This window comes from Aspergillus saccharolyticus, assembly GCF_003184585.1.
Source record: "Aspergillus saccharolyticus JOP 1030-1 unplaced genomic scaffold BP01scaffold_35, whole genome shotgun sequence".
Classification (NCBI taxonomy): domain Eukaryota; kingdom Fungi; phylum Ascomycota; class Eurotiomycetes; order Eurotiales; family Aspergillaceae; genus Aspergillus; species Aspergillus saccharolyticus.
In genome coordinates, this window is record NW_020290645.1 from 123626 (window position 1) to 149631 (window position 26006).

The following is a 26006-nucleotide window of genomic DNA, read 5'->3' on the forward strand; positions in this document are numbered from 1 at the left end:
AGAAAGATACATCATGCACGATAAGAGACTGGTTTGCAAGACCGGAAAGTGACGAACAAGCCGGGGGTTCTCCATGGTATCAACCGATGGACCATGGGGTGAGTCATCCATTTGCAATTGACCTCGCTGTGGTTCAATCCGTCTGGGAATAGTTCACAGCTTGGGGTTCATATTTCCAGCGATTCAACCGTTTCCGACGAGTGGATCAATCCAAAGACACGATGACTGTGTGTAAGGCAGTGTGTGAGGGGCCCACGCGGGGACACACAACACGCACATATTTGTTCGTATTCAAGAGGCAAACCAGCTCTGCACATGCAAATGATCAAGCTCACAGTTATGAAATTCTCGCATCGGCGCCGCCCATCGGCTCCCAAAGACACTTGCGTGCCCGACACGCTCCACCTGCCTTCTCTCTCGAAAGTCTCAGTATCCAGACATAGATGCAGACTATCCGCTTGTGATCAGCATGTAACACACAGCATTGGTAGACCGACGCGTGCCCTGCGGCGGGAACTGCATGGTAAACCGTCTTTGTGCGCCCCGCGAGGATGCGCTCTGGGTATCGGGAACCGTTCGCCTGGTCGATTCCGTTCGGAATCCACTCGACTAGTAAGTTCAAGCCGCCATGCATGACCGTGAAACTCGCCTCCGGCAGAGCCGTTGGCACCGAGCCGACGGGGTTACATTAGGGTTAAACTCCCCAGCAAGCTGGAGAGCGTAACAGGGGACAAGAGCTGTATGAGGTTGCCAAGAACGGCAAAGAGGTGAGAGACTGAGGACCCAGCAGGAAGCACATGAGAGCTTGTTTGTGGTCAACCAGCACGACGAATGAGTCCGACGGACGCTTGCTAATGTCAAAGAGTCCAAGAGAAAGCGAATCTGAAGGATGAAAAAGACAGCGTAAGAGGTCACCTGAGTCCCACGACTGCAATGGTGGAGGAAGAGAGAAGGTAAACACGCGGAGAACGGAGATCTACTAAAGGGGACTCGGAAGCCACACGCGCCGCGCGCGGCACGATGCAAACAGCACAAACCCGTTGCCATACCGCGCTTGGTCAGCACCGCATTTCTCACTCACAACTACAATACTAGTTAAGAATACAAGAAACTGTTATCCAGACCCGCCCGCCAGAACTGCTATTCCTACTACTCCTGCCAGCCCGCACCTTGACCAAGAATTTTGATTAACCTGACCTGACCTGGCTGTTAGCCACTCTACTCTGGCCTCTCACAGTTAGATGGATGTGAACAGAGCCAGTCGGGAGTAGATGAGAATTATTGTGATTGCAATGATTGTTAACTCAGCCCGGTAACATGTAATAAGTGATGATGTTGAGAGGAAAACTCGGGGAGAGTCAGGCCCTAAGGCGGCCATTACCAAGAGAGGGCACACCCTCTCAGGTCCACAACAAACGCCTGCTGCTCCACCCGGTATTGGCTTTCTCCACTAAACCTGGTAGGGTCTATTTTCGGATCATCGCCTCTTTTTTAAATATTGCTCGAGATTTTACATTGGCTTCTCATCTGTACTCTCTTGTTTTCGCGGGTGCTGCTGTCTTCCATTGCGAGCTTGATAATCACTTACATGGCCAGTATATCTTCTGTGTATGAAAACTTGCGTATCTGATGCTTAATAGTATAATAATCACTCAGATTGGGTGCCAGGTCACTCTAGTAAAGGAGAATAAGATTAGAAAGTGGATTTAAAGCCTATACTCAGGAATAAATGCTTCTCATCTACTTACCTCTCGCAGGAGCAGCTCCTTCTGATGATAATGCCCAAAGTAATTTATTGATGTGGAAGATAATATGTCGCGATTGCGAACCGGAAGCTCCAAGCGGACATCTGAGAGCTAGCACGGCTTGTATCTCGGTTATGAAAATCGAATGGAGAGAAAATAATCGAGCTGGCGCTAGTGTGTTGCAGGGTATTGGGAATGTCACCGGAGTGAGGCACATGATGGTTGCCGAGATTGAACTATATAGCCCTCTACTTGAGTTAGCACAGTGATGGGAAAACATATAAATGTGTTATTACAGCAACATTACCAACTTATAAATCCTGTTGCTCGATATTTTCGCCGTCCAGATAGTGGCTGAAGTCGACCATTGGGCTATCTGTATTAAATGTATTTCAGGGACTTGTACTGTGCTCGTTATCATTCTTCTGTCTTGTCACCTAAAGGTCTTCTATTGCCCAAGATGCCGCTTTTCCAAGAGTTCTCGATCCATTGAATGTCAGGTGTGCCGGGGTTCCCATGCCGGACCCTGGTATGATCCGATAGTGCATCTCGCCCCAAGTATTAGTGGACTCAGTATCCAGTATGATATACATACTCTGGGAGTTTGCCGTCCAGTTAAGCCTATAATCAATCTCGATTGGGGTTCGTCTCAAACCCATGGTGGGAAGCGCCTCGCCTTCCGACCATAGGAAAGATTCAGTCCAGGGCTCTACATCAACCTTCATCAGTGTGTTGCTCGTGCCTAGCACATCTAGATCGGCCTTGAAGTTGATGACATGGTCGTACATACTGGAGGTGAATTGATCATAGACACGGTGGCCATACTTCTCACTTTCCCCAGGGATATAGTATGCCCCTTGAATGTAGCTGCTCGCGCGGATCTTGACCTCAGTGCTACCGTCCAGGTAGAAGATGTAGTCCACTGTGTAATCATAGTTGCCAACCACAGCTGTTGTACGTAGCATGAGATAGTTGTTGCGCGACACAGTCACGTAGAAAGAGGTGGTATGGCGTTGTAGGGGATAGTCGGTAGTGTACTCGAACAGATATATAGTCTTGTGCCTTTGTTGGGATTGTTCGGTATTATAGATAATTATGTCTAGGAACTCGGCATACGCTGGACAGTTATAGCCTTACGGAAATACAAATAGATTGAAGTGCATTAGACGGCGGAAACTGAATGGAAAATGACTGTTGGGAAGTAGACTTACCAGGAACCAATCCAAATATAGCACGATCCATGCCAAAGAAGCTGTCTAGATAGGCCACTGCACCTTGTATTGGATTGTTACCCGCATACTGGGCTAGGGCTTCCTGCAACCCGAGCTCGTATATTATTTGCTCGTCCCTAAAGCGCACATCGAATAGCGTAATTCCGGTGGCCTGGGCAAAGGCCCAATAGAATGTGAAGCCCATCCATGAGATGTATTACTGCTCTTGGTTGATGTGATACTGTGGTCCCTCGGGCTGGATTATGATAGGAGCAGATTTCTCACGGCTGGGCCTCTGTATTGTTGAGAAGTCCTTGATTATGATCTATGCGCTGTTATAGTTCGGGGGCAGTTTTCTCAAATCCCGGGGATCGCCATGCGGCGCGGAATTCCTTGCTTGAGTTATAAAGGCGGCCATTGTAGTACTAATGTGGCACCTTCCAGTAGTTGGGGTTGCGGGTTGTTGTGTCTAGCTTCATATAGAGGCCCTGGGGAAGCAAGGTGCCAGCCTCTGCTTTGGTCCCGGCGCGCTGGAAGCTGTACCAGCGCAAGATGTGCCCGTCTTCCATCCACGGATCACGAAAACTGAGCTCCAGTTTATCATGATCTAGGCCAAATAGCTCCTCGCTATTATTGTAATATCGGCTACCTCACAGGCTACCGAATAAGGCCATTTCTTGAAAGATAGTGTATTAGGGACAAGATTGCGGGCGTGGTCTAGAAAATGATGATGAGGATATTTCACCGGCTGGATCTTGGTTACTGATGTGACTGACAAAGGGCTAATAAGATATTCATCCCAGTAGACCTCGTCTGATGTCCTATGGTGAATGGCGACGCGGGTCTATCGGGGAGAAGCCGCCTTTGTTGTGCTGTGGATGAAAGATTGGACGGATATTTTTAGTAGTCTGGCTAGTTGGATTCCGTGTACAAAGTTATCCTGTAGAGTTGCATTCAATACTGCAGTGAGGTTAAGTGTATTAGGCATAGTATGCAAATATTGCAGTATATTTATAATCTCAGATTCAGACAAATCTTTCTACAAATTATCTCGTGGAGCCGCAAATCTAGATGTTGTTGGAATTAAGAGAAAGCTGGGAGGTAGTCGCGGCGTGAAAACACCTGCCTGTTAGAAAGAAAGAAGAAGGTGGTAATAATTAATACAAGCACTGTCTTTCGTCTTACTTGGGTAATTTCTACAACGAACGATAGAGTTAACCTTGTGGCTTAACAATAACTAGAGTACTCGATAGATAGCTAGTAGAGCCGCCCCAACCCTAATTTGCTAAAGTCGCCTGTAGACCTTGGTTCCTGTTAGTCTTGCCTTAGTGCAGTTTAGTATGAGCTAGGTGTAGCACTGACATGCCATTCATCGAGGAGCAACGACAAACTTCTGTGTATCGAATTCCCATTAGGAAAGGCTTAAGTGATTATTCTGTCTTTTCCTCTTGCTCGGTATTTTTTGTAACTATGGAGAAAGTCATATATTTATCCGACGAACTTCCTTGGGTGTTCCTGAAATCTGAAAAAAGGCAGCTGATACTGGTTTTACTGAAAAGCAACAGTAGATATGTAGTATAAGCAGTAAGGCAGGCTGGTGTTAGCTTATTTGGCCAAGATGCGACTTGTGATAGGGAGTATATTCCCTCAGATTGTTTGGTTGTGGATTGGTGCAAACTCAAAGGTTTGAAGTTGACATCCTCCCCTTAATATATGCACGCCCAACGTGCTCTGTAACTATGATACTGTCTTACCCTTCACAGCTGTCTACCCACTCTGCTAAACTAGGTTTTGCCAGAAGTAATGGCTATCCATGGACTCGCAATTCAGCTAGCGAGTGCGCCGTCCTGATTCTCTATTAGCATGTGATCTTAGAATTCGACCCAGCAACAACGCACAGATTTCTAAGATTTCCCACAGAGTAATGTTATGATACTTAAATGATATGGACCTCCCATCCAGTCAGATATTCAAGCTACCTTTTCAAAAAGTCAGTCATTCTTTGTGATAATAAATTGGTACGCATGGCTTGCCCTAGTGGTTGTCAGCCACCTAGTCCACAAGACCAATGCAAAGGCTGTCTTTGCACATTTTATGGTACGTGTATCTTTATTGCTTTCTAATAAGAGCTGAGTACTGATTACGCGTTTATAGGTCACGAATTCCCAAAATTATACTGCTTCTGATTGGGAATCAGATATGAAATTAGCCCAAGATGCCCATATCGATGCCTTTACATTGAACATGGCGTGGCAAGACAGCACCAACGACAACTCTGTTGAAGCCGCATTCGACGCTGCTGACTCAGTCGGCTTCAAACTTTTCTTCTCGTTTGACTACGCGGGGAATGGGCCATGGAGCAAAGATACTGTGATCAGTATAATCCAGCAGTACGGTTCCAATGGAGCTTACTTCCTATACAACGGTCAGCCTTTCGTGTCTACTTTCGAAGGACCCGGAAATGCGGAGGACTGGGTGGAAATCAAAGCGCAGACAAATTGTTATTTCATCCCCGATTGGTCGTCGGTTGGTGCCAAGCCAGCTGCAGCACTTGCAAATGGTGTTGCCGATGGCCTGTTTAGTTGGTCTGCTTGGCCTTGGGGCAATCAGACAATGGATACCTCTACGGATGCCTCCTATTTTCAGTACCTGGAGGGTAAGCCATACATGATGGCTAGATCACCATGGTTTTACACGAATCTCCCAGGCGATGACAAGAACGGGCTTTGGAAGGGTGATAGTCTCTGGTTTGATCGATGGCAGGAGCTTCTTGGTCTTGACCCAATGCCTGAATTTGTCGAAATAATTTCTCTTGCAGCCAGTTGACCGGCTGCTCACTCGAATACTAGCACCAATTGCAGGGACTTCAACACTATCAGTTTCGTTGTTCCGTTCTGCGTCGTGGCCCAAACTGGGGACACCTGCGATTCCATCTCCATAGCCCATTCTATCTCCTCTAACCCTGTATCAAATCAATCCCACCCTGTACAATTGCAGTGACACGATGGTGGGGTTGGACCTGTGTCTGCCTCTGGCATGTGAAGATATCTACGAGGTCGTTGCTGGTGATAATTGCTCATCGATTGCCGTCACCGCGGGCATTTCGTGGATGAAACTAATCTCCCATAACGGCATGGTAGACAGTGCTTGCTCAAACGTCGCCGATACCGCCCTCCTGAGCGGAGTGCGATGCGTCTTCCCTCCCGGGGGCACTTTCGACTTGACAGTCTCGTCTAATTCAAGTTCCGCCCCGGGCGTAGACGGACAGGGTGGCTCTGGATCAGGCTATGGTACCAGCTTCGTCGCCTTGCCAAGCGACGTTACTCTGGCTGAAGGCACCACTACCGACTGTGGCTACTATTACACCGTGGTGTCGGGAGACACCTGCGTGTCGCTCTTGGCGGAGGCCAACACGCCGTTCAATTTATTTATGGCTGCAAATCCGTCCATCACATCCGCCGCGGTCTGTGACGATGAACTGACAGTTGGTGTGACCTACTGTATTCATCCCATGAGCGGCTTCAATACAACAAGCGTGAGTGGTAACCTGACCGTCTCCACCAATGGATTGGGTGGGAACGGGACTACCTGTCTGGGCTCGTCGTTTGGAGACTGCTGTTCCATCTCTGGGTATTGTGGCAGCACTTCCGACTACTGCACGGCCGGAATCTGCGATGCGACCCATGGCCTCTGTGTCTCAGGTAACCCTGTCTCGCTAGACGGCCTCTGTGCATCCCAGTCGTCAACCAACGCGACTTGTGCTGGAAGTGAGTTTGATCTTGCTGCTCGGTCGACGGTTATTGCGGTAGTACCTCTGACTATTGTGGCTACAAAACATGTCAGAGCGAGTTTGGAAGCTGTGATGAAGCTCCTTCAGTCAGCTCTGACGGATTGTGCGGTGCCCTCTCATCAGTTAACGCCACATGTGCCGGTAGCACATTTGGCGACTGTTGTTCGATTAATGGATATTGTGGCAGCGCGTCCGACTACTGTGCCTACGATAGCTGCCAGTCGGCATTTGGCTCCTGCGATGCTGGTCCCACAATCAGCACCGATGGCCTCTGCGGGGCTCTCTCGTCTTCCAATGCTACCTGTGCTGGAAGTACCTTTGGCGACTGCTATTCGATTTACGGCTACTGTGCCTATGATAGTTGTCAGTCAGTGTTTGGAACGTGTGATCCCGGCCCTACCGTCAGTTCAGGTGGGCTTTGCGGCGCCCTTTCATCTACCAACGCTACTTGTGCGGGTAGCACCTTCGGGAGCTGTTGTTCAGTTAATGGCTACGGTGGAAGCACCGGCGAGTACTGCGGCATCGGGACCTGCGACTCTGCGTTTGGTAACTGTGATACGGTGACAGTGAGTCCAGACGGACTGTGCGGCTCCATGTCTTCTGTCAACGCAAGCTGTGCGGGCAGTCAGTTTGGCGACTGCTGCTTGGTGAACGGATACTGCGGTGGCTCGGATGCTTATTGCGCAGCAGTGAATTGTTTGACGGACTATGGCAGCTGCTCACCTTGAGTAGGGGATGTCTGGATAGTGAGTGGCTTGAGAATCTCTTTTCTCCACACAGATGATGATGATGATGGGTGTCAGTTAGGTCAGGAAAAGGAGGCGGAATTCTCTTCCACAGCATGTATAGTACATATAGTACCCTACTGATACTGGTTCAAAGGTCTACAAATAGTGTATCAACCGCGTAACGTGCTGTACCATGCGTTTTCTTTCCGGTCTACTTTGTAACATACAGCTCCCACCACTACCTAGTTACTTACAGTACAGTACAGTACTTGCTATATAAATCCAGCCGTCCTTTCCTCCCTTTTCTCCCGTCACTCATCCCCGCACTTCACCTCTGCGCCACTTCGCTATGGCCTGCTATCCAAGACTTCCATACCCTGATCAGACAGGCCTCAACGGTCAGTTGATTGGGTGGACTCGAGTGGGCAATTTCACCGCCGTGGCGACGCTCCTGGAAGATCCAGACGCAGTGGATTTGCCCAGGCATGGAGAGACGGCACTCCATGAGGCAATTAGGTATAAACGACTTGACTTGCTCCGGTACCTGATCGGTCGTGGATTCGACGTCAATCAAAAAGGTCCTGACGCATATGGCGCAATTTGCTTAACACCTCTGCACTTTGCAGCCGTAGGGAATTCGGCTGAGGCGGTGGATATTCTGCTCTCCGCTGGGGCCGATGCCACTGTGGACGATGCTTCAACAGATGGGTCGTCAACGCGCGGCGTATTCTCAACGGGAGAGGACAAGGGGCCGCATACACCGTTTCTGGCTGCAGCAGTCTGGGGCTCTGACGCCGTGGTGCAACGCTTGATCGACCGGCTGCCTCCAGGCACCATTGCTGATCACGAATGGCCCCTGGCTTTGAGTGCAGCCTCGTTGTATCGCCATCCCAAAGCTCTGGTCGCCATCCTCCGTCACTACCCCGCCCCGATGGTACCACAAGAGATACTTGACCGGGCTTTGGCGGAGGCTGCCGCGAAAGAGGACCACAACGCTGATCTTGCGATGTTTCCGGCTCCACCCGAGGAATCGTGGCAAAGGGGGCTGGAGGCCGTCCAACTCTTGCTCGCTCAAGGGGCTCGCCCGAATCCACAGCAGCCTTCATTACCCCCATCCATCTATCGATCCTCTAGGGTCAAGCCACGACCGATTATCGAAGCGGTCGTTGAGACCTCCATGGGCATGGAGATGCTTCAGATGCTCCTCGACCACGGCCTGGAGCTCCCTCAGCCTTCCTCCACCGCGAGAAAGCCAGGAGAGCCTAGTCTCTTTGCCCGGGCAGTGCACAACGGTAACCCCGATCTGATTCACTTTTTCCATGAGTACCAAGCAGCCGTGCTAGATGTCAACGAGGAACTCCCCGAAACGCACCTATGGACGGGCGGATCTCTGCTCCATGCCGCCGCGAAAAATGGTCGTCCCGAGACCGTCCAATTCCTGCTGAACCACGGAGCGGACCCCCTGCAGATGAATGGTAAGGGGTGGCTCCCCATCCACCAAGCGTGTCAGCAGCGCCATCTCCCGGTGATTGAGCTACTTTGGCCGTGCAGCAGCAGCTCACCCGCCTTTCCAGACCTGGCCAACTATCGCACACGAGATGGACACACGGCGTTCCACCTTGCCAAGTGCTGGAGCGCTGCCGACGATCCCGCGGTCGAGGCGCTTAGCATGCGCCTCTTCTACTTCTTCAAGGACAAAGGCGCCGATCTGAGTAGTCTGAATACCCATGGAAAAAGTATCCTTCACTACATTCCGTTCTATGATGAGGAGCGGTTCTGCGCCATCATGGAGGCAGGCGCGAGGCTGCGACCTGACGCTGAGGGCCAGACAGAGCTTCACCACAGCATGCGCGAGCCAGACTGGGAGTTGCTTGATGTTAAATTCTTGTTACGGCAAGGCGCCTCCAAGGATATCAATGCGCAGGACAACAAGGGCCGCACCCCGCTATATTTCTACCTGGAATGGAATTTCTATGTTCCAGGCGATGAGCAACAAATGCGGGCGGAGGTTGTGGACCTCTTGATGGAGGCCGGGGCGGATGCAGATATCCCTGCGGCATCCGGGAAGACTGCTAGGGATGTTGCGAAGGCCAAGAAATTTCCGTATGATTTCGACAAATGGAAAACTGAGGGGTAATTGATTGGAGACATATGGAGCCAATACATCTAAAGATACGGGTCTAGCTCTCGGCCGAAAAAGAATCTATGTCTCGAGCAGATGCCGGTGACCTTAGATTGTGTCAGTCCAATACCATTGAGAAGCAGGATCTGAGAGTGGTACATGGTCGGTCACTCCATCGGTGACCGCGGTGGGTGGACGGGACACGGTATACAGAGCGAGGAGGTTGTTTGTATGTCATTGGGCGGTAAATAAGAGGCAGTAAGCTGAATTAACTGTCTTACTCATAAAAGACCTACCCCCCTCAAGTGGGTCCAGACAGTAAAAAATTACTTAGCTTATCTCAACACTTGTAGATAGTATCAGTATGAGAATAAGTTACAAAGTTATTGGGGGTGCCCACTGTCTCCAACAAGTATATTAGTATAGTAAGCTGATACAACAGTAGAGGAGAGAAGGAGCATAGTCAATTAATACTAGACATCCTAGCTTCTACAGAGTGTCTGTCTACTGATTAAGAATTAGCCCCTCGAACATTGTTATTGACTAGGATAGGTTAAACAGCCGGTGCTGAACTAGCCCCTCTAAGAGTCTGTCTAAACTAAATAGTATAGAAGCTAAGACGATCAAATGCTCAGGGGTTACTAGGCAAAATTGATCAACTATATATTATAATCAACCAGCATGTTCAACTGATCAGTTACTAAGCAGTAGTTAAACAGAAGAATACAATCAGAAGATGTATCAAAACTACTGCTTCATTTGACGACCACAGTATGGCCTGGAATACACTGGCGCAGTATAGTACGGTGCTAGTAAGTCTTAACCCATGGGATAGATTAAATACTGGTAGAGTAGTCTAGAAGTTGAATAGAAAAAATAATGGGTTGAACAGTATAGCAAACAAGCATATCAGGGGGATAGAGTAATATATTCAGTAGATAGAGTTAATCAAGACTAACACCTAGGTAAGGAATAATCTGGGACATAATAATCTATAGTACAAGAAGATGAACGCAGCAGGAAATAAGGAGACTAGAAATCTCTACTTAGAATTATAAGTGGAGCTTTCAGGTATTTAAGCAGAAGATTAGAGCACGTAATACCATCAAGGTGAAATACTTAAAGCCTCAAAGATCCCAGCCAAATTCTGAAGGACAGAAGAGTTCCTTTCCTCACTCAGCTATCGCCTTCTTCATTGGGGGGCTGTCGAACCCGTGGCTGTCGTCTTCTTCATTGGGGGCCTGTCGAACCGTGGCTGTCGCCTCCCTTCAGTGATTAGCAGGTACCTCTCCGTGGTGCTGAAGACTAGTACTCAGGGCGTGTAGCTTAGGCTGCCCTCTGAGGAAGCTAGATCCTACTCGCAATATCCCATTGCATATTTCAGGTAGACCGGTCTCGCGCATCTACTGTACAATAATTATATAGTGAATGCAAATGCTTGTCTGATTTTTACTCTCTCTAGCCTTACTATGAATAATGTCTGTCTTTGCTTGCGGTGAGCTGTTCCTGATTCACCCAGGGTCTTGTCTGGAGGAGTCGGATCTCTTATATGATATTCGGTAACAGCTGTCTGTATAAGCCATGGTTATCTGCTTAGCTATAAGTAATACGGTGCGGTGATTCCAGCACAGAGAGCCTAGCCTGTCTTATAAGCACGTCACGCGGGAGGTCTGGTCATTTAGCACTAGTTTTCCCATAACTTATTATATAATCTATATTGTCATCTACACTGGGCGCAGGGAGGAGACGTGACGTCAAAATATGGAGAAGTAGTTGATTAAGGTAAGGAGGATGGAGGTGACAAAGGACCAAAGGACGCCCGGTACGGGAGACCGTACGTACCACTAGCGCAGTACACCACTGAGGTGGGTGACATATATAATGATAATATAAATACCAGAAATTCAACTACCATATAAATTCAGTCACAACATAACTATTATTCGTGATTGTAGTGGATCAAACAATGAATTATAGTCCTACTTGATAGTAGGATTATTTCTAGCCCATCCTGGCTTCAGTACTAGGCTTTGATGTTTCCCGCGGCCGGTCTACTGCGCCTAGTAACCATTACTAGTCACCTGTATCTACTAAATAAATACTCCTTAGCGGTTTTCAGTCTATTTCTATAATGTTCAAACCATACAGCTGGAGGGCATAGTGTAGTGGCTATCTTGAGGCCTAAAATGCAGTTTATATACTCATAGTAGGGGATTCCTCTCTTATTTACTATTAGTAGTAGGAGTTTGCTAAGCTAGCACTAGTTTAGTGTATAGTATACAAGGCCTCAGGTACCAATTGGTGCCTGAGGCTGAGCTCCATATCAGGGCCTTGGTCCCATAACACTTATACTGTCTACTAACCAGCTATAATATCACCTGGGAAGAAAGCTGAAGTATAGAGCTATTATCTCAAACTCTATACAACTGATTATACAAACAGGAACCATAAAGAGAGATGAGGAAGGGAGGGGGGGCTTCTATTATAGGACTAAGGCCCTGATATAGAGCTTAGCTTCAGACACTAATTGGTACCTGAGGCCTTGTATACTATACACTAAACTAGTGCTAGCTTAGCATACACACCCAAAAGAATTTCGTATGAACTGATGAAGTAGCTCTTCAGCTATTTCTTCTTGTTCTAAGGCACGTTTTGATCAGCACGATCTTTCCGTCCCGTAACAGTTTTCTACCTCTTTAATCTAAAGTATATAATAGTAACAGTACATTCTACAGAAGAATCCCACAATGAAGAGTTTCCAGATTATGTAGATTAGACTGTTGTCACGGTCCAGGTATGATGTCAACTAATGGGAGAATCACTAGAATAGAAAATGCAAAAGGTAACACAGAGGATATATGAACAAGAAGATGGCGCTGCATTATGTCGAGGTCAAAGCCAATTATAGCACAGGGAAAATGGATCGCACGTTCAGAGCATGGTGCCGGGAACGAAGATGAAGAGGATGCTCAGCGCGGTGGCCACAAAAAAGGCAATCAAGGCCGTTGCCGTGGCGCGTTTGTTCAGCAGCTTCCGCACGTATGGTTCGCGAATAGGTGACCAGGTCATAAATGTGTATTCGCTGTAGCCCAGAAATGCCATGACCGGGTCAAGCTTGTACTGGTACGAAACAAGAAAGTAGGACGCGACGGCAAAGGGCAATATTAGCTGTGACGAAGTTAATGAAGCGTCTCTTCACAAAGCGATAAGCTTGACTTACCCAACACCGTACATGGCGAGGCTTGTCGCGGAGAACCACATAGAAAGCGCCCCAAAATCCGCCACCAAAACTGATCAAAGCAAATGCTAACCGAGCAATGATGCTCAAGGGCACAAGGTTGCCCAGCGCCTTCGCCTGCAGAAACCCGGGGAATGCATCACGCTCCATCGCTTGGAAGACATAATCCTTGGCGGGGTCGAATACTTCGGGATCATCTCGGCCATGGTCTTCGATATGGTCGATGATCGTTGACACCATTTCCTCCGGGAGAACAATCTCTCTCTCGGCTCCGGGGAGCAGGTATGTGTAAAGAATCTTCTCGGCGCTGGCGCGGATGTCCGCTCGTGCCACGGTGTGTCCAGGCGACGGCGAGTCGTTGCGAGGGTCGGAGCCCTCACGCGGCGGCTGCTCGTTCGATGCCGTGCGGGCAGCATTCTGTGACCCGAGGCTGCTCTGTGGGGAGTGTCCTGATGTGTGGCCGTCGGAGCGCAGGAACGCTGACAGTCGCTGATTCGCATCACGATCTTCTAATTCGTGCAGGGCATGGCGCGACCCTGAGGGTCCGGCTTCGACCAGAGGGATATCGTTTAGATGCTCGATGTTGTCCAAGGCGGCGGAAGAGCCTTTGCTGTCGGCTTTTTCCAGATCAGGCGTTGCGACAAGGACAGATCGGCGAAGCTCACGGACATAGTGACGGCAGAGGGACATATGCTGCGAGACGTCCAGCCTGGCGCACGCAATCGCGAATTAGCTACACTCGCGAGTCAAACCCGGTGATCTGAGAGCCTCAAGAACATACCAAAAGTCGAGATAGTCCACCGATCGCTGCTGATCGCGCATGTAGATGTAGAAGGAAAAAAGATCAACGGGGGCGAGAGTTCGCCGACTGAGAACCTCGAAAAGCGTGGGCAAGCGATTCCGCTGCTCCAGCTCCGAAAGCGAAGGCGAGGCCATGCTGAATGATTGTATAGGCAATGCTTTGATGGCGGGATTGTTGCGCTGCCTTTGGTGTTTTGCTGGTATCGCACCAGAGCGCGGGGAGGGGAAGGAAAAGGGGAACGCCAGTCGAGAGTCAATTGAGTTTTAATGGGAATAGGAGTAAGCGGCGCAATTGAGTCGGGATCGCACACGAGATGGTATACAACGAGCGCAGGTAGTCACAAACGAGGATGTTCTTTGATGACGATAAAAGAGGGACCGGCACACGTTGGGATTAATTAGTGCTTGGGCATGAAACCTGCAATAACACGCGGGCTCGGGGCCAGTGCAAGCCAGGAGGCCCTGCAGAGGGACCCGAGGCAGTAAACAAAACACACCCAGCCGACCGCAGGTAAAATCACGGACTCGTAACACAAGCCATGCAGGATGCTCGGAGTGACAATTGCAGACCGCAAGATTGCAGAGAAAGGAATTTGGTGGCAGGCAGAAAGAAGATTGAATGAAGAGGAGGGGGGGTGGATTGAGAGGTGGATGACCAACCCGCGCAGCAACGAAAAAAGAGGCCTTCGATAGGATTACAGTACCACTAGTTTCTTAGCTCGGGGCTAGTAGTCAATGGTCAATGGGTGCCTGACACCGCAGGTTTGAGGGGTGAATGGAACAATATTGATCCGAAATGACTGGCCCACTGATCGATCACTCAACCAGAAGAGCTCGATTCCACGTTGAACTAGATCCTGGAATCACAATACCTAGCAGCGCAGCTTATTCTTGAGCCTCATTCAATCCTGAGCAAGAAAAGGCATAAAGAAAAGGGTGAGTGTTATCACGTTTCTTCATTGTATGTACCGTACATTCCAGACCAACTGCTAAATTACTGACTAAAAAAGGAACCGGGTCGGACGGGATCCACTATCAAAGTCCCCATCGGTTCGCCCTGCCGTGGCTGGGTCTGAATGATGATTTTGGTTCCTGATCGTCACAATAAAAGGAGCGTTGGCCGTTAAACATGCGACATGTTCATTTTGGCTACGTCAGTCACCATGCATGACGCGAGGTGCATTGCTTATAGTTCGCTTCGGTTAGGAGAACTAGACAAGCCACACCTTAACAGTTTGTGTTGACTGGTCTGGTGCGACTCACGTCTACATCAGGCAGTGAATTGACCAGCCACACAGCAGTTGTTCTGAGACACTCGCTGCATGAAGCGTGCCACCGCGGACATTGCAAACCTGCTGATTGCCGAAAGTGGACCGGAATAAAGTGTCCCCAGCTCCGGGCCAGACCACTCCGAGATTTTTGCGCTAAACCTCAACAAATAAACTACCTTACCTCTACTTTAGCAGCTTACGGACTAGTCCATCCGGTTGCCAGCATTCGCCAGCAGCACTGACCTGTGGTTTCCGCCATGAGCGACGGATATGGCCCGCCCCAAAGCTCGAGTGGATTGCCCATCCACCGCAACTGGCAAGAAAAGATCCCTTGAGGAGTTTGAGCCAGACGAGGCCTCCGTGGCCGCCACCTTCCCAGCACAGCGATCGGCCGAAGAGTCCGAAGACCCTCACGAGACGTCGAAATCGGAATCAATTGAGTGTACCGATGGAGACGCACCCTTATCGTCGCAGCCAGCCAGAAAGCGAAAACGAGTTGCTGCACCCCCCAAGCGAACTCCCGCAGCCCCGTGGCCCGACGCGTTCAAGCAGCTTTCCCGCACCCACCGTGCCCTGAACCTCGTTTATACCTTCTGCTGCACCCGAAAACACTTTGCCACCACGTTCAGCAACATCAAACAAGCCGTACAAGCTCAGTTGCAGGGTCAGGAGTTGACGGTGGAAGATGTCGCTCGCGTCCGAGTACTCGTGCCCCGAGCAGTCCGGTTCGAATATGTTGACGATGCGAAGCTGGAGACTATGACTACAGGGGAGCGGGAAGCCAATCATCTGGGATATGGCAGAGACATGCCTTCTGGCTCAGATGGTGTACCGACCAAGACACTTTTGTTCGAGCTTGTCGATCAAGATCTCAAGCGGGAGGTGAGACATCCGAAAACCGGAGAGCCGACGAAGCCGAAACGTAAAATGAAAGATGAAGATCTCAAAATGCCGGTGTATAGTCAGAAGCAGATATTAGCACTCATCGAGAAACGGAACAAAAAGTTCACTGACGCAATCGACGAATTTCTTATCCGCTGCGAGGATGAGAAGATCGACCCTGTCATGCTACTTGAATCCGAAAAAGATGCATGGATTCCCATTCCGCCTGACGATGAAGAGTTGCGAGCCTTGGCAACCGTCAAAGCGCCGCCCCAAATCCCCAAAGAGCGGAAGTCCATGTCGGAAATCGTGGAGGAGATTCGGCAGATGGACTGGTACACGGCACAGATTGTACCGGAAGGACATCGAGTGTTCGAAGCGCAGCCACCCATATACGGAGATTTGAATTTTCAGCTTTCTCAGAATCTTGTGAATGCATTGTACAACACCAAGGGCATCACTCAGCTCTACTCCCACCAAGCGGAGGCTATCAATCATCTTTACGATGGCCACAACGTCATCGTTTCCACCTCAACCAGCTCGGGCAAGTCGTTAATTTACCAGGTGCCCATGATGCATGAGTTGGAGAAAGACCCTGCCGCCCGAGGAATGTATATTTTCCCCACCAAGGCTTTGGCGCAGGACCAGAGACGGAGTATGCAGGAGCTACTTCAGTTCCTGGACGGCCTCCAGGATACCATCGTTGAGACATATGATGGAGATACTCCCATGGCCGCACGGAATCAGATCCGAGACGAGGCGCGCATCATCTTCACCAACCCCGACATGCTACACATCTCTATCCTGCCACAAGAAAGCTCTTGGCGTACGTTTCTGAAGAACCTCAGGTTTGTTGTTGTTGATGAGCTGCACGTGTATAACGGGTTATTTGGCTCCCATGTTGCCTTCATCATGCGTCGCCTGCGCCGTATCTGCGCCGCTATAGGGAACCGTCAGGTCCGGTTTATCTCCTGCTCGGCCACTGTAGCCAACCCCGAAGCGCACATGAAAGCCATCTTTGGCGTCGAGGACGTCAGATTGATCGACTTCGATGGCTCTCCGTCGGGTCGCAAGGAGTTTATGTGCTGGAATACGCCATTTAAAGACCCCAACGACCCGACGTCTGGCCGCGGAGACAGTGTCGCCGAAACGGCTCGTTTATTCTGTCAGCTTATCCTACGTGGTGCGCGCGTTATTGCATTTTGTCGGATTCGCAAAATGTGTGAGGTCCTCTTACAGGCTGTGCGCACGGAATGCCAGAACCTTGGTCGCCTGGAAGTGGCGAAGCTCGTGATGGGCTATCGCGGCGGGTACAGCCCGCAAGACCGACGAATTATTGAGAAGGACATGTTTGAAGGCCGACTGATGGGCATTGTTGCCACTAACGCTTTGGAGCTCGGCGTTGACATCGGATCACTCGATGCTGTCATCACTCTTGGCTTTCCCTATTCTATTTCCAACCTTCGCCAGCAGAGCGGTCGTGCCGGTCGGCGTAATAAGGATTCGCTCTCTGTCCTCGTCGGGGACCGCTACCCGACTGACCAGCACTATATGCGCAACCCCGAGGAGTTGTTCACTAAACCCAACTGCGAGCTGCAGGTTGACCTGACCAACGAGCTGGTCCTTGAGGGCCACGTCCAATGTGCCGCTTTCGAAATGCCCATTCGTCCAGATGAAGATAGCACCTACTTCGGACCTCAGCTTGCCGAATTCGCTGCGACTCGCCTTACCCGCGACGTCCTGGGCTACTATCATTGTCACGAGCGCTTTCGGCCTCAGCCATCTCGCAGTGTTTCCATCCGCGATACTGAAGATCAGCACTTCGCTGTAATCGACACCACAAACTCGCGCAATGTTGTTCTCGAAGAGGTTGAAGCCTCGCGCGCCTTCTTCACCATCTATGAAGGGGGCATCTTTCTTCATCAAGGTCAAACATATCTCGTTCAAGAATTCAACCCGGATCGCCATTTCGCCCGTGTCATTCGTGTTCATGTTGATTGGAATACGATGCAACGTGATTACACCGATATAGACCCCATCGAAACCGACGCCATCCGGTTCATTAATCAAAACCCCTTTACCATCACCGCATCGGCTGCCGCCCAATCCAAAGCGGCTGCCGCCACGTCTGAACCTCCGACTCGCGCATTCTTCGGCTCCATCCGCATCCATGCTGTTGTCTACGGATTTTTCAAGATCGACAAACGCGGTCGCATTCTGGATGCGGTCACGGTCGACAACCCGCCGATCGATATCTACACGAAGGGCATGTGGCTCGACATACCCAAGCGAGCGCTGGACATCCTCCGCTCGCACAACCTCAACATTGCGGCCGCTATTCACGCCGCCGAACACGCCATTCTCTCCCTGCTCCCGACTTTTGTGATCTCTTCCCCCGGCGATGTGCGCACTGAATGCAAAGTGGCGAAGAAGGAACTCGGGCGAGGCCTACGACTGGCCGCGGAAGGGCAGCCGCACGAGGGACAGACGAAGCAGCAGCTGGAAACCAAAGTCAAAAAGATCCTGCAACCTCCAGCACGGCAAAGGCCGGCGCGGCTGACCTTCTATGACGCGAAGGGCGGGTCGTGCGGCTCTGGCATCGCAAGCAAAGCCTTTGAGTTTGTGGACATGCTGTTGCGGCGGGCCGTTAAGCGCATCGAAGCCTGTCAGTGTCTCACGCCGCAGGGGTGTCTGGAGTGTGTCTGCGACGAACGTTGTAAGGAGATGAATGAAGTGATGAGCAAGGCCGGCGCAGGGGTGGTGCTGCGGTGTTTGCTGGGGTGGGAGGTCGATGTGGATGCTTTGCCCTGGGGCGAGGAGGTAGATTTGAGTGGCATATGTGGAGTGGGTGGTGAGGAGCTGCGCGGCGGGTTTGAGACGGTTGTACCTGCCCAGGAGGTGCCACTGCGATCTCAGCGGTAACTAGGAGAATCAAGCGGTTCGAATTACTGAAGCTATCTCATGCACTGCTTAGAACGGCTTCACCATGGATTCGAAATAGCATCAAGCTTATAGTGACTTGAATTTCTCAGACTATTTTATAGTTAAAAGAAGAAGAGAATACAAACAATCAGGACAGAAGAGACGTTCATTAAGAAAAAAAGGGGGCGGGGGGGGACTTTGTTCCTTCAGTCATTTTGGACACTGTTCAATCATGAGCGGATGAGTAACTATCATGATAGCTCCAAGAGCCCGCTGGCTATTGGTGCAGCATATCTGAATAGCGCGTGGTGAAGCGAGAGAAGGACCCTGTTTGAAGGGAGAAGCACCAATCAAGTTTCATTCTTGAACATACATCTAAAAATCCTGGGCGCGAGTCAGTCAATTAAGGGTCACTAGGGTCACTTAACAAGTTAAGCCTAGTAGTCGGATCTTTCATGCCGCACCCTGCGTATTTATTATGCACGATGCCAGTGCACCCTGACTCCTCGCCACATGGCAGTTATCTCCGAGACTGTGCACTTTTTCAAAGCGCCCCCACGGTGCCAATATATCTCTTCGCTAGATAAACCCCATCGCTTGAGTGTCTGTCTCTCCCTATTGCACCGATCGTTTATACATGCGCGAGGATTACTCCAAATGGACTAGGGGGTAACTCCACTTCTTGACTCGAAGGGATCCATATTGTCTCCACTCTTTATGCAGCGTCCTCGTTGTATGAAGAGACCCTTTGTTAGTAGGGGAGCCTCTCTATGACCGCGAAAATCTATATAACCTGCAACTTCGCGGCGTGATTTATCTCTCATGATACATCAGCATTCAGTCAATCCTTTGCATCCTACCTCCCATTCATTCTCGAATTTCCTATCTAGTCACTCTTTTTTTTTTTTTTTTTTTTTTTTTTTCCCTTCTCGTTACGTGTTATACCGTCACGGTTCCAGCTTCATAAGAATCCCTGCCGTCTGCGACTTACCAGGGACTGCATCGAACAGAAACAGAACAAAGAAACATGTCACTGCTTCAGGGCATCTTGGGCCTGATGCTGGCACTGCCCCCGGTGGTTCAGGCCGCAGCGGAGCGTGCAGTATTTGCCCATTACATGGTAATCCACCCCTCAACCCCCAATGGCAAACAATAAACGAAGGCTAACACGAAATAGGTCGGCACCACCGATACTGCTCATGCGGAGCAAGACATCGAAGATGCTATTGCGATGGGAATCGATGGCTTTGCTCTCAACGTCCAATGTCCAAAGGATTCCTTCGCCACGAGCCTGGTCAACGACATGGCTAAATATCTGCAGACCGCTAAACCCGACTTTAGCATCTTCATCAGCATGGATGTGTACGCGTCCGGCAGCCCTTCGTGCGGCGCGACCCCTATAGATTATGTCAGTATGGTGCAGAATGCCATGAGCTCCGGATATTACACGCAGGTCGATGGGAAGATGTTGGTGAGTACCTACAGTTCCGGTGGAGGCACCTGGGAGACTTGGAACGAGTTCAAGAACCTGGTGGCTGTAGCCGGCGATGGTGACCCGGGCTATGAGGTGTATTGGGTCCCTGACCTGGATGACACCGACGGCTACTGGGAGAGTGATGGCGGCTGGTGGTACTACTGGGGCAATCTCACCGATGGAGTCTTCAGTTGGGAGTCCGCTTGGCCGGCCCTCGGCCAGCAGGCGTCGGCCCAGACGGGGGGTGTTGGAGGTCTGGCCCGGGATCAGGTCATTATTGATGCTGCGGAGCAAGAGGGTGTCTCCTACATGATTCGTTCGTCTGCCCCATCGGTGTCTTCGATGACTGATTACTGATTTTGTTTGTATCCCGCCAGCCTTGAGTCTCATGCAGTATAAGAACTCGGTATGTACAAGCCCTCCGTCGGTCGTTGAGCACAGATTCGCAGACTAACCCGCAGAGCAGTATGCGACCAACGTCTATCGTCAGGGAGAAGAGAACTTTATCCAACGCATGCATGATATCTTGGGAGTGACGAGCGAGACTCTGCGGTTCGTGGAGTACATCACCTGGAATGATAGTCCGGAAGGCCATTACATCGGCAATGTCTGGCCGGAGCAGAACACCGACGTGGCGCCCAACAACTATGCCAATACCACCATCTGGCCCCACACAGGCTTCCAGCCCATCATTCAGTCCTTTGCGACCGCCTTCAAAGCGTATCAGAGTGCATCAGACATGCGGCCCCAGAATGGAAACGACGCGGTCGGCGCCATCTGGTACCACACGCTCGCCTTCGATGATACCTGTCCCTTTGAAGGCATTGGAGAGTATACGTTCTGGGACAAACCTGCAGGCTATGACACCTTTTCCCTGACCACCCACTGGGCCATTGTCCTGGATGATACGGTTGACGGATATGCCCCGAGTGACCTGGAGCTCATTATCACGACCGCTACTGACGATCAAGTTGTGGTGAGCGATTTGAGCGCCGGGCTGAATTTCGCACAGGGGCCAAATGTCAACGGAGGTAGCAGTGTTTCCATGATCCTGGCGCCAAAGTCTGGGAGCACGGTTCTCTACACAGCCTCTGGCGGCAAATGCCCGGCGTCAAGCTGCCTGGAGGGATTCTACAACCTGAATTACCAGGTCTTGCCGCTGGTCAAGGGTGATACCACCACCGGTTGCACCTACGAGGAGACCGTCCTGCGGTACACCCCGTTGAACACCACCGCCAATGTGACTATTGATTGCGACTATGTCAAGACCTCGCTATCGGCGGTGGACGCGTGGAAAACAAGTCAGGCTGGCCTGGCTATGGAATTCGAGATCACTCGGCATGCACTATCAACCAGCCATGCTCTTACCACCACCCTGGCCAACATCGACACACACTTCACGAATTTCACTTCCATCGGCACCACCGATTGTGCGGATATCAACGACGACAGCTCCTGCCAGCTGCGCGACACCTGTCCGTCGGTCAATGACTACGTGCCCTACTTTTTTGCTCAACGTTCCTTCTCCATCTTCCAACGGTGTCTGCGCGAGATGTCCACCGATGTCTTCGAAGAGGGATTCATTTCCGCACTGAGTATCAACAGCCTAGTCCAAGACGTCACCGCGTATCTCACCCCCAAGAGCGACGAAGCGGAGATTGTCAAGATCATGGGGGCTCTGGCGGCGGGCTTTACCATCCTGAGCGGTGGCCTCGGTTTCGTCGACGGCTTCGCCAGCGCCTTCGCCGCATTGCTGGGCGGCGTCTTCAGCATGGTCTCGGTGCTCGACACCCCCACAGACCCCGCAGACAGCAGCGCCTTCCTGGCCGCTCCCGGCACCGCCTTGACGGATCGCCTCGCCGCGGTACTCGAGACCTACAACACCAGCCTGGTCAACCTCGCGGAGACCGTGTTCACCACCGGCGACCTCTCCTCATTCCCCAGCTACGCCCTCGACACCTCGAACGACGACTACGGAAGCAGATACACCACGAACTTGACCAAGTTCTTCGCCGGGGGCCGCTTCGCCAACACCGACATGGACTGCAGCCTTCTCTCGAGTGAGATGACCAACCCGATCCAGCAGCAACTGATCAACTACATGCTCCTCAGCTCCAACGTCTACATCATCCAGAACGGCCACTCCCTCGATGACTGTGCCGGCGCCCGGGGCGTCCAGCTCGATCTAACCGGCACCACCTACTGCTACACGCTGGAAAAGCCCGGCGGCGGCTCTTTGGATTTCGACCTCACGGACTCGCTGTCCGCTGACTTTGGGGAGGTGCTGTACGACACGTACAGCATCAACCAGACCGCGCTGGTCGTCAGCTCCTACCAGTGCCAGACCAACAACAATGCCTACGGCGCCACTTACGTCCCCTCCGACACGATCATCCCGGGGTCGGGCTACTCGGTCGATAATCTCCCGCCGTGTTTCTTCAATCTGCCTGTCTTGTACACGGACTATACTGTCAAGACCACGGGCGAGTACGTCACCACCTCGGGGACCCCGTGCCAGCTGCGGGAAAATACGGAGGATGATGGGATCGGGAATTATCTGCCGGATAATCTGGCGAGTATCTTCACGCGGAAGTTCTGCATTGACAAGATTGGTCATTAAACATGGTGGCACTAGCAGTTCTCTTTGTACTGACTGACAAAATATACGTTCAATAAAGATTGAATCATCTTAACCCGTCATGCATGTTAGCTCCCAGACCCGTGGTCATAAGCAACTGGTAAATATGCTGTAGAAGGATGCCAGCCCCTATTGGTTGAGAGTTATGAAGAAAAGGGTAGAGTGATTTAGGGCTGGCTGGAGTTACCAAGCCGTTGCCACTGACACAATCCCTTCCTCCAAGGTTGTAGATCCCGCGTTGAGAGCCATGGTTTTGAAGGTGCATTGTGCGTAACAACCCGCGTGCAGCTGGTCGATGAGTAATCTAGAGGGGCTTGAAGATGATCCGGTGATCGAGGTTACTGCCGTCTATATAATAGCAGAGACGATGGACGGCGTTATTCCCTCCTGTTTCGCAATGTTTACTGGTTCATATCTTTGTTCAGATCAGCCGTGTTATTCGATTCATAACCCACTACTATTGGTCGTAGTCAGTCTCTATGGTAGTAAGGCCTGATAGACGTGTTAAGTCCAGCGCTTAGAGAAGCGCTCGCTACCTTTGATCTCGGCAGGTACCGAAGGTACTGAGGTGCTCTTGTTCTGGATTTCAAGTCGGAGGAAAGCAGCCCAGGTGAAGTCTGCAGACTAGATATCTGGAATCATCAATTATAGAAAGGCTGTTTCAAAGGGCATCTACCTATCTGTGAAGACGCCCCATTCCCTCAGCCCCGCTGGTGTGTGATTCGAGACTGGGATTGCCTCCTGCAGTGGCGGATCCGCCCGTGTAATAGTCATAAATTCAGCGCGAGCGGAGTGCTTTAGGAGGGAGAGGATGTACAGTAGGTGCGAATAGAGAAGCGGGAGTTGTTGGCTGTTATAGACAGACACAGTAGAATGGTGTGGGGATGTTGAGGGGGTTTTATATGGCCGTTTATACACTATGACCCTACTACAGCTACTCACGAGGGGACAGTTTCCCCCGCCTTGAGTCAGGGTTGTCTCATCACGTCATCTCATATCGGGTAATCAATGGTAGGATGAATTCCGGTGGGACGGAATACAGAAAAAGCGTGCTGCTGCTGTAGTGTGATGAGTGGGATGACAAGCTAGAGAGACTTCTGGTGTCTTCCAACTGGTGATAACCCTCGAGACTGATTTCTGGTTGCTTGTAGCGGTACAGGAACTTACAGTACAGACTCCGGAAAGTAACCTCGGATCTTCCCGGCAGCACTAAGCCCTAAGCCCAGGAGATTGAATCTCTCACCGGAAGCGGAAATGCATGCAAAGTCACTATGTTGTGCGATAGCGAAGTTTGCATTGAAGCGCTAGTGACATAAGTTAATCGACGCTATTTGGTCGGAAAAGCTTGATTTATCCTTCAGTAGTCTGGTGAGATTTCCGACTCCAGCGGGGTTATCAACTGCGACGCCTCTCAGCCGCTGCGCATAGCTAGCATGGGTGTCTTCAGCCTGAGAGGTGAAAGACGCATCAACCGTGTGAATAGTATACAAAGAATAACTGATCGGATTAAAAGATAAGATGGAGACTCATTTTCAGCACTATAGACAATAGGAAGATGAAGAGGCAGAGATTCCGTACTACCTGAGCCTCCAATATTGTATCGCGACGAAGGTACGCAGTAGTTGTCGACTATACTTCATATTTATCAGCTTCTTTTCTATGTGAACAAAGCTGGAGACCCTTGTAAGGATGGTTGTACAAAAGTGAAAAAGATCCCTAGGATACACTACCAATAGCATTACTTATCTCGACGCTTCCAAAAATAACCCCACTTACTACTAGGGAGTATATAACTTCTACTCACCTTTATGCCAACTATAGTCTAGGGTTGTGGAGCCTGAAGCAGAACAAAGCCACGGTCTCTTTCTCGTTCTCACTCACTTTCTTCACTACTAATGTAGTGTCAGTCTCCCCTCGTCAGCAACATTTTGCTCAGACCTCAGACTTGTCCAACTCATCTCTTCCCTATCACCCTCACAGCTACCCAGACTTGACACCATCTGCGACAGCTCGAAATCTCCGTCCCATCTCCACCCTTTTCAAGAACACTACAAGCAAAACCCCCATAGCTAAGTAATAAACCCCCCCAAATGCAACCCTTTCTCCCACGGACTCCCCGAGACCCACACCCACGGCACTCTATTTTGTCACCACCCAAATCTCACCCTCCCCACCCGCGGAGTTCTCCTCCGCCTCAGGCTCGTAATCACCGCCCAGCAGGCCATGTATGACAGCACATAACCACAGTCTTTGGGTGAATCTTCGAACCGGGGATCTGCAGATCGTGTTTCGGGGGGGGAGGGAAGGGGGGTAAAATGAAATCGAGGAGTCAGGAAGGAAAAGGGCTTCTCCCCGGCTAGTCTCGAAGAGGAATCAGGCTTTTGTGGTATTGTAACTAAGTTTCGATCTTCCCAGATGATCTCCCGCGGTCTTGTTGGATTTGGAATTCTGAGGTTTATTTAGTAGCTTGGGTCTATGGAATACAGCCGGGGGAGCTACAGACAAGCACGCATGGGGGTTGGCGGGGTGTTCCCGAAGGTGGGAAGGGGATGAGCGGTTTGCAAATAGCAGGTCGGACCAATTATGCGAGACAATCGGTACTCAAAGACATGGATCTTGATTAAATGTCCCGGGGAGAGCGAGGACAAACTACGGGCAGGATGGATGGACGTCATTCAGAGGGTATATACCCGTGGGAGAGTCCCCCATCGTCCACTCCGGCAGGAGCCGGTCGGTGGGCGCCGCAGTGGCCTCGGTGGGGCTCTATGGGTCTCTTTCTCCCCCCTCCCCCCCCCCCCAACATCAATTAGGCCCAACTTCAAATGTGGATCTATGGAGGTCCAGAGGATGTCATGACGATTGTTACCCATGTCTCTGTATTTCTGGCATTCCCTGGTGCTGGTGCTGTCAGCTTATGTTAGAGGAAGAGGGTAGAGATGGGAGCCCGGAAAGCGGAGGACAGGCTACTATTGTGTAACGATTGTATAGGAGATATTGACTGCATAGAATATTAATGGATTAAATGGTTAATCCCGGTCGAGGATCAAAGCCAACACTAATGATACATTATATCTAACATCGCAAGTAACACGCTGTGGATCTAACGCTTTTTAGATTCCAACGATTCCAACCCAGAATTGTAAGAAACAGAAAATCAACCCTAACGCCAAGAACTACCCATGTC

At 50.6% G+C, this 26006-nt stretch overlaps 8 protein-coding genes across 8 annotated transcripts; 6 read left to right on the forward strand and 2 right to left on the reverse strand.

Moving 5' to 3' along the window:
* Window positions 1-2182: 2182 nt before the first annotated feature.
* Window positions 2183-3161, reverse strand: BP01DRAFT_385501 (amine oxidase catalytic domain-containing protein; the record flags this gene model as incomplete). The annotated part of the gene is made up of 2 exons (XM_025577600.1): window positions 2183-2877; window positions 2957-3161. 2 exons carry the CDS (start codon window positions 3159-3161, stop codon window positions 2183-2185), a joined length of 900 nt encoding a protein of 299 aa, XP_025428377.1.
* Window positions 3162-4990: 1829 nt separating this feature from the next.
* BP01DRAFT_405065 (glycoside hydrolase family 71 protein) lies at window positions 4991-5782 on the forward strand (the record flags this gene model as incomplete). Its single annotated transcript, XM_025578724.1, has 2 exons — window positions 4991-5053; window positions 5111-5782. Coding segments are annotated over 2 exons (735 nt in total), but the record flags the coding sequence as incomplete, so codon positions are not given.
* A 307-nt stretch (window positions 5783-6089) lies between these two features.
* On the forward strand, window positions 6090-7474 carry BP01DRAFT_303398 (uncharacterized protein; the record flags this gene model as incomplete). The annotated part of the gene is made up of 2 exons (XM_025572117.1): window positions 6090-6727; window positions 7219-7474. 2 exons carry the CDS (start codon window positions 6090-6092, stop codon window positions 7472-7474), a joined length of 894 nt encoding a protein of 297 aa, XP_025428379.1.
* A 326-nt stretch (window positions 7475-7800) lies between these two features.
* BP01DRAFT_359480 (ankyrin repeat domain-containing protein) lies at window positions 7801-9853 on the forward strand. The gene has a single exon (XM_025575693.1). It carries the CDS (start codon window positions 7824-7826, stop codon window positions 9609-9611), a length of 1788 nt encoding a protein of 595 aa, XP_025428380.1. The 5' UTR covers window positions 7801-7823; the 3' UTR covers window positions 9612-9853.
* A 2674-nt stretch (window positions 9854-12527) lies between these two features.
* On the reverse strand, window positions 12528-13770 carry rgsB (putative RGS domain protein (Rax1); the record flags this gene model as incomplete). The annotated part of the gene is made up of 3 exons (XM_025576495.1): window positions 12528-12764; window positions 12817-13543; window positions 13616-13770. 3 exons carry the CDS (start codon window positions 13768-13770, stop codon window positions 12528-12530), a joined length of 1119 nt encoding a protein of 372 aa, XP_025428381.1.
* Window positions 13771-15125: 1355 nt separating this feature from the next.
* Window positions 15126-18847, forward strand: BP01DRAFT_359482 (ATP-dependent 3'-5' DNA helicase). Its single transcript, XM_025575694.1, has one exon. The coding sequence runs from the start codon at window positions 15177-15179 to the stop codon at window positions 18708-18710; it is 3534 nt and encodes a 1177-aa protein (XP_025428382.1). The 5' UTR covers window positions 15126-15176; the 3' UTR covers window positions 18711-18847.
* A 920-nt stretch (window positions 18848-19767) lies between these two features.
* On the forward strand, window positions 19768-21871 carry BP01DRAFT_346946 (glycoside hydrolase family 71 protein; the record flags this gene model as incomplete). Its single annotated transcript, XM_025573665.1, has 4 exons — window positions 19768-19830; window positions 19888-20500; window positions 20562-20590; window positions 20651-21871. Coding segments are annotated over 4 exons (1926 nt in total), but the record flags the coding sequence as incomplete, so codon positions are not given.
* Window positions 21872-22173: 302 nt separating this feature from the next.
* On the forward strand, window positions 22174-22920 carry BP01DRAFT_359484 (uncharacterized protein). The gene has a single exon (XM_025575695.1). The coding sequence runs from the start codon at window positions 22223-22225 to the stop codon at window positions 22802-22804; it is 582 nt and encodes a 193-aa protein (XP_025428384.1). The 5' UTR covers window positions 22174-22222; the 3' UTR covers window positions 22805-22920.
* Window positions 22921-26006: the final 3086 nt, after the last annotated feature.

Bases quoted from the DNA above. Each gene is read 5' to 3' on its own strand.
- BP01DRAFT_359480 (XM_025575693.1), top strand. From the start codon at position 7,824: ATGGCCTGCTATCCAAGACTTCCATACCCTGATCAGACAGGCCTCAAC.
- BP01DRAFT_359482 (XM_025575694.1), top strand. From the start codon at position 15,177: ATGGCCCGCCCCAAAGCTCGAGTGGATTGCCCATCCACCGCAACTGGC.
- BP01DRAFT_359484 (XM_025575695.1), top strand. From the start codon at position 22,223: ATGGACTGCAGCCTTCTCTCGAGTGAGATGACCAACCCGATCCAGCAG.